The sequence below is a fragment of the Dunckerocampus dactyliophorus genome, chromosome 3 (genome assembly GCF_027744805.1).
Source record: "Dunckerocampus dactyliophorus isolate RoL2022-P2 chromosome 3, RoL_Ddac_1.1, whole genome shotgun sequence".
NCBI classification, from domain to species: domain Eukaryota; kingdom Metazoa; phylum Chordata; class Actinopteri; order Syngnathiformes; family Syngnathidae; genus Dunckerocampus; species Dunckerocampus dactyliophorus.
Window position 1 is genome coordinate 23,825,648 of NC_072821.1, and position 12,438 is coordinate 23,838,085.

Here is a 12,438-nt window from a genome sequence, read left to right on the forward strand (position 1 = left end):
TAAGACTGGCTGGGGAACTTTATCTCAGCCATGGGAAGGATGTACATTTTGGGACACATCATCAGTAGTGTACCTTTGAATCAGTGGCTTTTTCGGCCTTTCAACACTAGACACCCTCATCAAAGGCGGCCAACTACAGGGTGATCTAGCCTGAGCCTGTGTCCCATGCCCAATCATGAGTAAAGTAGTGCCTGGGAAGTGGAGGGAGATGAGCTAGGCAGTAAGGTCCCGACCAGAGATTAAAAAAAAAAAAAACTGCCCTGCCCACTGGGTCATCGCTCAGTCTCCCCCCTTTCCCCCCATGTCATACCCTTGAGTAAGGGCAGGAAGGAAGGGGGTGGGTTTAAAACTTCTTCAGGGTCATCACGTGGGTACCCTCCTTCGTTGGTGTTTCAATGATAGGCCCACAGATAGGCCCATGACACCTCCAGAGAGCCCATCGGCAACACCTGGCGTCCCAGGTGTGTGCCCCCCTCTGCTTTGAGCCCAGCAAGTGTCCTTGGCTTGATCTATAGCCACTGGCTGCTTCTTTCGGCCGCTTCAGAGACTGATCTTATTGTTTGTCGCACAGCCTGTCCATGAATGCCAAGGTCTTTCATAAGCCTGGTGGTAGAAGAAGCCACAAAACCTCTGCATCCTACTCCAGCTGGATAGACCTTCCATCCTCGTTGTTGTGCATCTGCTGCCAGATCCGTGTAGCGCAGTTTCTTTCGTTCGTAGGCCTCTTTGGTGGAACCCTCCCATGGGACCGTGTGCTCTACGATGTAGACCACCTTTAGTGAAGGGGACCATAGCAACAAGTATGGCCTGAGGGTGGTGGTTGCAATTAGTTGCTTGCCAATATCAACTAGCATCTTCCAATCCCGGGCCATGGCTAGCTGTCCAGTTTCTGAATGAAGCTGTGAAATTCGAACCATGATGTGACAACTGTACATCTACACATACACCCATACGCCTCCAAATCCAAAGAGCTTGATTTTGTATTGGAGCTCACCATATATGCAGGTGTTCCTTTTATCCTTGTATTGTTAATGTGAGAGTACACTGATGAAATTATTTCCCGATTAGCTGTGAAAAACTTGTGTGTACGCAGGTTAACGCTAGTTTAGGCTCCTTGTTTCATACCTGTACTCTGTGCCGCTTTCACAAGACCTTTTCTGAGAGTGTCCCTAAGCCAGGGCTTCATCTGAGCCAACTCATCTCCTCCCACTAGTGCAACTACCAGGTGTGGAGCAGCGAGACCCCACTCCTCTGTCAGCATCTGGAAGATGAGCGCTGGGTCGGTATCGCTCTGCGCTCTCAAAAACTGGAATGAAATATATGAATATTATCCTTGTAAGCCCCTTACTATATGTTCTCAATATGTATCTTGCCTACCTTTCCTTTTGTTTTGGTGGCACCAATGAATTCAATGTCACCCACTCTTCCAGTTGGCCATTGACTCTCCTGTGCCTTGGTTCTCCTGGCCGAGCCTGTGGGTACGTTCTCTGTGGTTTCATCCACTGTGGCGCAGCATGAACAGCCCTGGAGGACGCTGAAAGTGAAAGCCAGTGCAAGAAGTTTGTCCACCCATACATCTGCTGCTTATAACGCATTGAATGTGCTGGAAAATCATTGAGTGAGATTTGACTGACAGACATAGTTCGTAGACAAAGAAATACGTACTGTTGGTGTGTACTCCTCAAAAACACTTTATGCATAGCCTATGTTGAATAACATGCACTTGCGGATTTCTGCTATGTACAGTATTGTTATTAACTTGGATGCTTAATATCTTCATGTTAAGTTAAATATAAAATATAGTATACAGTAGATCCCCGCTATTTGTGGCGGTTACATTTCCAGACCACCCGCACATGGTGAAATTGAGATGCCTAAAAAACTGTCTTTTTTCTACACTAATCAAGGCTGGGCTATGCTGCTGTGTCTACGGGCTACGGCATATCATGGAAATGCACCACACGGGCTGTACGGGTATCAAACTAAACCCTTACACACTGATATATATGCAAAACAATATTAGCATTTACAACCGGCAAGGTATGCTAGCTAACTTACTGGGGAAGTGTGCTCATGGGCTTCCCAGCATGCCTTGCGGGTTGCATACTAGCAGTGTTATTATTAGCATACAGTCGTCCCTCGCCACTCTGCGGTTCAAATTTTGCGGTTTCACTCTATCACGGTTTTTCAAAAATATATTAATTAATAAATCATGCTGTTTTGTAGTTGAATTTAAAAAATGTGCATATTGAAGCAAATTTTATGTATTCATTTTAAGTATTTTCAAGCATAAAAATAGCAAAATAAGCTAAAATACACATTTAAGGCATTCAAAAGATGCATTCAAAAACGCTGTGAATGATATGTAGTATTCTACACTGGTCACTAGGTGTCATTAACGTTGCCGTAATGTTCGGTGAGTCACACAATCACCAGACTTGATCGCCGGAAGAACAGACTTTTATTGCAGGTTTGAATTATCTCTCAACAGGCACAATAACCTCAAATAAAAAGCCCAAATAAAAACACAGGCAACTGTACCGTAACCCACGCCAAGCTGAAACCCCCGACGTCACTTCCTATCTGCCCGCCACGCAACTCTTCTAGGAATCACATTTATAGCAACACAGAGCACAAGTCTTATTATTTTTTTTTATATTTTAACTTATTATGTTTGCTATATTTGGTAATAGGAGTGTAAAGGTGACTCCAGAGGGCTCTAATAAAATTTCAAACTACTGTATATTTAGAAGGTTTGAAACAGTTTTTCTGTGCTCTAACTACAAAAATATTCCATGTATAAGTAAGGAATGCTACTTCATGGAAATTCACTAATTACAGTCGGGTCTGGACCCAATTAACTGTGATAAATGACGGATTACTGTTCATGTAAAGTATATCTGCAGAAAAAAATATGTGGGGAGAATATGTGGGGATCCAATGTATATAATGCAGTCAAGTACTACATTTTTATTTTGTGAATGAGTAAAATATATAATAATATATAATACACTGTAAGATGTGTTAACAGATATTTATTTGAAAAATATATTTGCCATTTTCATTTTTTTTATGTCCAAAGTGACTCTTTCTCAATAAACATAGAACAAATGTACACTGTTCTAAATGTATACAAGATTAGACTGGTCTCGGATGATGCTACTAATTAATTCCTGCACGGAGCCAAATTGTTACATCAATAAATTGCCAATGATGTTAATCATTTTTTAATTGTTCAAATAATGTCTACAAGACAACAAAATGTGATTTGCAACTTCTTTGAGTCATTGCCTGCCAGAAAAAAACAAAACAAAAAACTGGCTTGGGCTCGACTGTATGGGACAACCAACACACACACACACACACACACACACACACACACACACACAATTACACACCGGTGCGCCTCTGACCAGTCCAGTGCGTTCCCACATCGTAGGCATTGTGTCTGTGGCTGTAGCCCCTACCAACATGCAAAGATGCCAATATTATATCCCTCAAAACCAATAATGACTCATTCACCACACTTTTCACATCATAAAAGGTTCTTAGAGGCACTTGTGGTCAATGCAAACTTGGCAGAATTTCCATCCTCACTTCCTATGCAAAGTGACTCTTGTCTTATGTTTGAACTTGAAATGCACAAAGCGCCACCCGCCACTGACGGTCGGATGCCAACAGCGTCTGAATCTAATCCTTCTGATCAATTCACAAAGATTTGTTTGCTCTTGTTCAGACTCATTTTATGAAGTGATGGCTTGTTTCAAATGAATAGTCAGAGTCGCAGTAGTTCTGCTTGTGTCGTTTTATAGAAACAGATGTGAAATGATCCGTTTGCCTGAGTGTTATTTACATGGAAACTTCTTGTAGAAATTGATTAAAACCCTCATCTCTAGGGACCTTGAATTAATCAGCGAGTATGAATGAGCTTAGAGTCGACATAAAGGCTGTGAGTCAATTTGTGTTTAGTCATCTGTTGTAATGTACGAATGCAGGCCTGTTGTGGAAGCTGATATTTGACTGCAGTTTGAGTGTGGCCGGCTAAAGACCATTGGGTATGCAAATGAACTGATTTGCATGCAATAGGGAAATGAGCGCCCAACTGTGAGATGCACGAACACAAACAAACAAAATAAGCATGCGCCTCCACATATGTGTACTAGAGTGTTCCTTTTCTGCAAGAGATTTCCATGTAAATAAGGACTCAAACTACAGTACAGTAAACACAATATTCCACAATTCAGATGATATGCTATACAGTACTTCAATACTGATATAGTTTTGGGTAATATGTGAATGACACACATATTTCTATCTATCTCACAAGTCATCTTGACAATATGATGAAGAGACAGAAATAACAGCAGCTCTTAGGCTGGCTTAGATTACTCACCAGAACATCGTCTCGGTTGTCCTGCATCACTGAACGATCCTCTCCTCTTTACTCACACCTGAGAGGGCTCAGAGGTGCGCCTCGCAAGTGGCATCAATCTGTTTAACCAATCCCGGACTCTGCGACAATACCAACACCACCATTTATTTGCATATACTACTCATCCACTGCACATCACATCCACCACTAAATGCATAACCTAAACCTTTTATTACATTTTAAGATGAGATTAAATAAACATTACTTTTGGTAAAATACTTATGCAAACTCACAGTTGGGTCCAGATATAATTGCATGACGACAGTTGTTAGGACTTTACCTGTATGCATCAATACAATGGAATTTAAATAAAACAATCTATATGTGTTTGAAAGGAAGTCATGAACATCATTCTGACTTTCCTTCCTGGAGAAGTTTGGCAGTGCCTTCCTTGCATCTGCAGCCATCGCCCTTTTTTGTGGCGCTTACCCCCTGCAACTGTGTCTTCACTTCACTCACTAAGGAAAAATGAAAGGATGCAAGGGCCACTTTCATATTTTGTAAACCAAAACATATACATATGCTAAGAAGCTACAATATATGTAGCTCAAGAAAAAACTGCATTTCACCTTTGTAATATAGGTGAAATGCTATTAAAAATGACATTTTTTTCCATAATAATACAAGTTTATTCTTGTAAAATTGCGACTTTTGTTCTTCATTCGATTATGACTTTTTTTCTTTATATTTTGACTTTATTCCCGTAGAATTACAGCTGTTTTTTTTCCACTTTCAGTGTTTTTTTTTAATTTTCCAACTATTTCATTTCGGCTTTCCTATTGTAAATTTTAATGTTGTAATTATAGCTTTATTCCCATAATATTTTTTATCTTTTAAAACAATGTATTTTTTCTTTATTTCAACGTTGTTACTAAAATGATATTTTTCCTCATTTTACAAGTTTATTCTCATAAAATTGCTACTTTTTTCTAATTTTTTTTTAACTTTACTCTGGTAACATTTCTGCTGTTGATTTTTTTTTTAAATTAATTTTCCAAATAGTTTAACTTTCTTCTTGTATATTTTCTTCTCTTAATATTTTGACTTTATTCCCATGTTATAAATTTTCCCCCAACCTAAGTTTCCAAAATGTACAACTTTCATTATTCATTGTTTTTGACAATAAAACCTGTTTTCTTTAATATTTCAACTTGATGCTACTAATATGAGATTTTTCCTCATACTATTACTTTATTTTTGTGAAATTATGGCTTTTTTCCCTGCTAGATTACAACTCTTCTCTTAATATTTTGACTTTTGATTGATTTTCCCATTTTTGCTGCTGTTGTTTTTTATTAAGTTTACCTGTTAAATTACTTTTTTAGACCGTGGTGCGGGCTGATAAAATCACAGCCGTGAGCCGCAAATGGCCCCCGGGCCGCACTTTGGACACCCCTGCACTAAGACGACGACACTCCTGGCTGGAGATCAGCCTACTGATTTGGACAATCTGGTGCTGAAACACCAGAAGTTAAATGAAGCAAGCAGATTCACCTTCAGAGCAGGTTTTTATGACAGGCCTTGACGCTTTTCATAAAGTACACCCATAAAGTAGACATGCCTCATGTCAAACTTTCTGTAACTTTTCCACGTGAATTTCTGAAACACCTATAGGCCAATTAGAATTTTAGAGGCGGCATCTTGTTTCTGCTGGCTGTAATTATGTAATTACGGTCTGTAAGCTCGCGTTCCGAGCAGCCGTTGCATTCAGGACACAGCCTGCCAGCACACATATGCCGTTATGACAGAACACCAGAAATATCACTATTGGATGTGCATAATTAGTGCCAAAATGTGTTAATTAGTGTCAGATATTATTCAGACCTGTACAGATATGTGATAAATGTGTTATTTTGTCAACTTCATTAAATAGGAAGTTGATTTACACCAGTAGATTCCAAATTCCATCGTCTGTACAGCTTCTACTGAAAGCTTTATAGCGTTGCTCAGCTTTGCACAGGTGATAATCAGATGTTTTTATCATTTCCTTGAGTTTTTAGACTGCCACAGTATATTTATAAGGGGGATTTTTAAACCTAAATGAGACGAAAATGAATGTTTTATTCTGTGTGTGACTCTCAGTGATGTGCGATACCACCAATTTAGTTTTTGATCCGATACTGAGTAAAATTCAGGCTTATATCGGTGATAACAATCCAATCCCAATACTTAGCAAATTCACCCAAAGTGTCTGGTAAATTTTAAAAAGTAGTGTATTTCACATCATAGCATAATGAATACAAGACATTTAAGTTTTTTATTAATTAAATACAGTATACATTTACATAAATTAATAATTGATTTTTCCACCAGGTAAGATCAAGTGAAAACAGCATAAAGTGAAAACAAAACATATACACAAATCCACAATGTAACCAAATGTAATAATAATTTTAGAACTAATTAATTGAAGTCATTTTAAAGTAATTTATTTCGTTAGGCTTGCCTAAAATGGACTTATGGGTTTGTCTTTGACTGCATAGACATTTGTGAAGGGGAACAAGGCCATGTGACAAAAACGCACATTTGCCACTGTCCCATGTCTGAAAAAAATCTCCATCCACACCCAGAGGCGTTTTCAAACAATTTCTGTCCACACGGATACGCATTCACAGGCTGTCATGCACATGCCAAAGTAAAGGCCGGGCAGCCATGAACTGTTAAGGCAATTTTAGCCAATCAGAAGCGTCGACGATGTCATTTCCGTAAACAGCACAATAACAATCACGGAGCATTATTCCTGTGGACCGCGAGCGAAGCAGAGTTGCTTCGCTAGTAGTAGTTTATTTCACATTTGTCAGCAAAATGTATTGACTGTAAAACTGAAAATGGATGCAACATATGTTCTTCATTAAAATGTAGCAGACGCTGATTATCACTACCATGCTGTGAAGTGTAGTTCATTTGATCGGTCAAGACAGAATCTCCATCGGCTATGACGCTATCATTGCCGAAATAATTTAGTGTGTCTGGCAAATTGTCCTTGTTTAATTGCCTCCTCGACAGCAGTTATGTAGCACATAACAGGCATGTATCACAGGGAAGCTTTCAATGTGCAGGCGAAGCAGCTCAGTCAAACGCAATCACAATGTCCTTGCCATGTGAATATTTCCACACCATTCTTCCAAAATAACAACATGCTTGTCAAAGTTGTCCCATCGGCTAGAACAGTGTTTTTCAACATTTTTTGCACCAAGGCACATTTTTTTAATTGAAAAAACCCCGAGGCACACCACCAGCCGAAAATGCTAACAAATGAACTCTGTAGCCGATATAAAGTTGTTCCCATCACAGTGTCAGTGTAGGAATCAAATAAACAAAAATAAGAAGTATTTTAGAATCATTCACATTTCTAATCACCGTGTGAAACCTGGGCCTGTTTGGATGAACACAGGGCTAATATCCTGGCAGGAATCAAAAAAAGGCACACACAACGCTCTTCCTCAACAACTCTCAGTCTCTTTTGGAGATGTTTAAGCTTACTTGTGACCAGAGTATTGTTGTGTATCTTTTCACCACACACGTAGTCGTTTCCTTGCATCCCCAGTGAAAGTAAATCCAAATGAAAGCCAGCTAGTATTGCCTCGTGCAAGAGATTTTGCTTCAGTTATCCGTCTTTGCTTTCTTTTCACCTCCCCTCATACTTGGGCCTTCATCTGGGTCTGATTTTTTTCCAGGGTGCAGTTCAGAGTTAGCATCTTTCCTTTTCAAAAACTTGTCCATCACTGTTTCGCTCGCCACAATACCACTGTCATCGCCATCTGACATCCATGCATCGATTATTTTGCCTGTACAAAGCAATTAGCTACCTGCTGCCACCTACTGATATGGAAGTGTATTACATGGTTACTCTGCCGATCACTACTAGACAGCACAGACACTCGGCAACGGCACATTATTTGCGGATAATAATGAGGTGAAATTGGATACGTTCCCACGGCACACTAGTGTGCCACGGCACAGTCGTTGAAAAACACTGAGCTGGAGGTCCGATCAGGTCTTGTCCCAGATCGCCGAGGTTGGTGGGAGTGTCATAGCCGTTTGAGAGAGCAAAACAGCAGCAGCAGCGTCCTCCGAAGCCCATATCGGCATCTTTCTTTCTCAATGTAATGCAAAAGTAGCTGTATTTTGTTCTATACTGCTTGCCCTCATTAGGGCCCATGCTGACCTCGAGCGAGAGGCGGGGCACACCCTGGACTGGTCGCCGGCCAATCACAGGTTTAGAAACAAAGCTTGTTATGACGTACATGATACTGCCAATCAGCGGCCTGTGTTTATTACGTGCTGAGACGCTTTTGCTCCCCGCGCGGTCTTTAATCTTTACTGCTACCCTGTGGAAGAGACCACGCAACACTATACGCAATTCCCCAAACTACTCGTGGAAAAAGACTTCTGCAAGGATGAGCAGCAACGTGCGCAGGTGTCTGTTTGGCCCGGTGGACCACGAGCAGCTGCAGCGAGACTTTAAGCTGAAACTCCGTGAAATCTCGGTGGAGGACAGCCGGCGATGGAACTTCAACTTCCAGGCCGACACGCCGCTGCCTGGCATGTTTGAGTGGGAGCCTGTAAACTGCACCGCCGATTTCTACCAGGAGTCCTCCCAAATGAAGGACTCTCGCATGCAGGTCCAAACGGAGGAGAGCAGCAACAGCAGCAGCAACCAGGAGAACTGCCTCAGCTTCTCCAACAAGCGTCCGGCTGAAGTGACGCCAGTCCGGAGGAAGAGGAGCCTCTCCAAGATGGTGGGCAAGCCCAGAGATAATGCACCAATCACAGGTTAGGAAACGAGACAGTGTTTGAAATGGGATGAAATCCAGGACGTAATTACAGCTTGTCATAACTTCCAATGCACTTTTATTTCTTTGCAGACTTTTTTGTCAAGAGGAGGAGGACCACGGAGAGCAAACGCAGCAACTTTTTCAAAAGTTCCAAAACAATACGATGATCATCTTGTACAAATTCGTAGTCGGAAGAAGCGGGGCATGTATTTGACCCTCATACGTTTACTGTACATGTTGACACTTAAGTATTTTTTGTTTGCTGACATTTTTTAATTTAAATTGTGTTCACTTTGAAATATTAAGGAAAAGGAAGCTTTTTTTTTCTTTAAATGAGGATGAAATAAGATGAACACTTAATAAAAGTTACAACATGGGGATACATGTTGTTTTCATGTTCAACTGAGCGTTCAAAAATCAGATACAAATAAAAATAGCTCAGTAAGAATAAGTTGGATGAAGGGGCCACTTAATTTTGTAAAAATGCTAAAAAAATCAAACCCAAACAAACCAAAATGTTATATATGCAGTATTTTTTAAAGACGAGGCTTCGTATTATTAGTGGTGTCAACATTCCAGTTTTTTCTCCACACATTGTGCCTTTTTGCTCTTTTTTTATGGTTTAATTTTATTTCTAAAATACCTTTGGACACCCTTGCTTCACACGATGAAGTGGACCTTCTCTTTGTAGCAATGCTGTTTCCAATGGCAAGATCTTTATGGAAATGCTGCTCCTATTATTTTATTTATTTTTTAATTTCATTTGAAGTTTGAGACTGGGCGCCTTTTGTTATTTATTCTATTTATATTCACTTTAAGTTAATGTGCTTGTTTTTATTTTATTTTTTTTTAGTCAGTATTATTGTTTGGTGAGCAGGTTTGTTTCTGAAAGTTTGTTTGATTTGCATGTGCTGTACAATGTACAGTCCTTCCTTTGTTGATGAATAAGGAAAGCACGACTGTGTTTTAATGTCTGAAATGAGTCAAAGAAGGTTGTACGTTGCCTGCTAAAGTTGTAAGTTTAATAAACTATAAAATGAAAATAACGATCAGTGTTTGGCTGATTAATGGAGGGAAGGAAGAATCTGCAAATGGATGCATTCAAACTTAGATGAGCGTGTTTAACTTCATGGTTTTGGCATGTGCACCATTGTGACCACGCACACTCCAGTCTGTTTCCCACCCATTAATATTACCAATGCCATGCCACAAAAACAACCCTTCTGGAAATGATGTCCCTCTTTAGGCCTTGATACAGGGATGGCGGTGTGGAGGGGAGTGGAGTGCCATGTCTCTGGAGGTCCACTATTCATCTAAAAACAAATGTGTAACAACACCACCCATAAACTGGACCCTCGGGTGCAAGGATAAAAGAGCAACACAGCCAGCCAAGCTCTGTAATGCTCTCAAACTGCGTATTATTTTCTTTATGAGCTCCTCTTCAGAAACCTTGCAATTGAAACCTTAATTTGGTAAAAAAAAATAAATAAATAAAATTGGAGGCAACAAGGTTTCAAATGATTCACAATAATGAGTCATTCTTCTGCAATGGCAAAAACAGCAGAAGCAAAGAACAACTACCCACCGAATGGCAGAAAATACATCTTGGCAGCAACTGACCAAAGAACACATTATTTAAAGTGATTGCATTTCCATTCCACTGAATCACTGCCGTGCGGGTCCTTCTCCAAAAATGTGTAAATGCACAATAAAATGAACTGTTTCATTTCACATTTTTTTACTAAAACCCCCGTCATACTTATTCAGAACCAGCACGAATCAAGCAGAACCAGCCATGATGAAAAATTGTCCGAGTTTGTGACACATTCGGGCGAGAATAACTATTTATTTGGAAGAATGCCGTTCGAATACTTAGATTACGTTTCAAACCCGTCTTGAATCATTCTTGCACATTTGACTTGAATGTAATTGGAACACAGTAGGAATATTAAGAATATTGTTAGAATTCAGTCACAATATTTGGGAAGCACTTCTAATGCTGTACAAGCGCCATTCGATTTCTGCCCAAACTCTGGTCGGAAGGTGCAGCTGGCCCTTTAGGGGGTTCTTGGGTTGCAGCACCTTCTGCCCTGTCCACGATGGTGGGCGGTGGTGGAGTTCCTCAACTTGGCTTCTTTTTTTTTTTGGAGGTATGACACGTGAATAAGGCGACGCTTCAGTGGTGAGTGACGTTTCAGCGGCAGCTGCCTGGCTGTGTTTTTATGTGATTATGCGGCGTTCCAAATTATATCCGATCTCATTCGAGAGACAACTTGGACATTTCGACTGCATACGAGCGAAAATCGAAATGATGGCATTCAAAGTGCATTCCAGCGGAATTATTTTAATACCAAAATATATCCCAGCAGCAGTTGGAATGCATTTGAGCTGCATTACGGCTAATTCGAGGCACATTTGGAGACATTCTGGCAGGATTTGACGTAGCTTGCCGTTTCGGTTCTCCCTCGAATGCAATCAGAATGTTTGGAATGCTGTTGGAATACCGTAAGAATATTTAGTATGCACTTCAAATGCACCTTGAAAGTTTTTAGCATGAGCAAAACATTCGGGCCAGCCCGAATATTTCGAATGCACTCAGAATGCAGTCAGAATTTTTAAAATGCACTTTGAATATCACTTGGAATAATAATTTTTATTCTGACAGCATTCCGGCTCATTCCACCTCTAGTGTGACAAGGGTTTAAGCAAAGTGTCATGCACATTGATCTGTTTACATACTTAATAAATACAATTTGAAAAAATAATTCAAATTACCTTCAACACCGGAAAAATAGCATTTGCTGCCTTATTAAATGTTGCCAAGACATACAATAATTAACATTTTTCACCCCATCATCTGAAAAACGTGAAATATTCTACAAGTCACAAGTCACATCAGGTTGCATCATTCAGATCCTCTGTACGTCGTGGGAAGGCCAAAAGTAAGTGCACTCATTTATTTTTCTGTATTTTAGATATTTTAACTATGACAGCACACATCTCAGCACAGTCGTGTTACCTAAATTATTGAAATTATTTATTTAAATTATTATTGAAATTATTTTTTGGATGTTATTTGTTTAGTTTTAAAATAATTGCTATTATTTTAAATCATGTTTAATGTGCTTATTGTGAACATAGTATAAGCATAAATGCCGTGTTGCTAAATTCCATGTACAGTGGAACCTTGGATAGTGTCATTAATCTGTTCCAGAAGGACCGACTCTA

General features: G+C 39.8%; 2 protein-coding genes across 7 annotated transcripts in view; one reads left to right on the forward strand and one right to left on the reverse strand.

Annotated features, from left to right (window-relative positions):
• The window catches only part of trpm5 (transient receptor potential cation channel, subfamily M, member 5), a 35,955-nt gene extending 27,330 nt beyond the window's left edge, over positions 1–8,625 (reverse strand). For 3 of the 6 annotated variants that reach the window (XM_054769707.1, XM_054769704.1, XM_054769702.1), the window contains exons 1-5: positions 7,916–8,625; positions 4,394–4,512; positions 3,399–3,463; positions 1,378–1,534; positions 1,126–1,306 (exon numbers count right to left, since the gene is read on the reverse strand). In XM_054769707.1, the coding sequence (XP_054625682.1) occupies positions 1,126–1,306; positions 1,378–1,534; positions 3,399–3,463; positions 4,394–4,420 (430 nt within the window). In that variant the 5' untranslated portion in view covers positions 4,421–4,512; positions 7,916–8,625. Of the gene's footprint in view, positions 1–1,125; positions 1,307–1,377; positions 1,535–3,398; positions 3,464–4,393; positions 4,908–7,915 lie in introns of those variants that run through there. The other 3 variants (XM_054769703.1, XM_054769706.1, XM_054769705.1) reach the window with 3 other exon arrangements.
• Positions 8,371–10,210, forward strand: cdkn1ca (cyclin-dependent kinase inhibitor 1Ca). The gene is made up of 2 exons (XM_054769712.1): positions 8,371–9,208; positions 9,301–10,210. The coding sequence occupies exons 1-2, from the start codon at positions 8,593–8,595 to the stop codon at positions 9,375–9,377; spliced, it is 693 nt and encodes a 230-aa protein (XP_054625687.1). The 5' UTR covers positions 8,371–8,592; the 3' UTR covers positions 9,378–10,210.
• Positions 10,211–12,438: the final 2,228 nt, after the last annotated feature.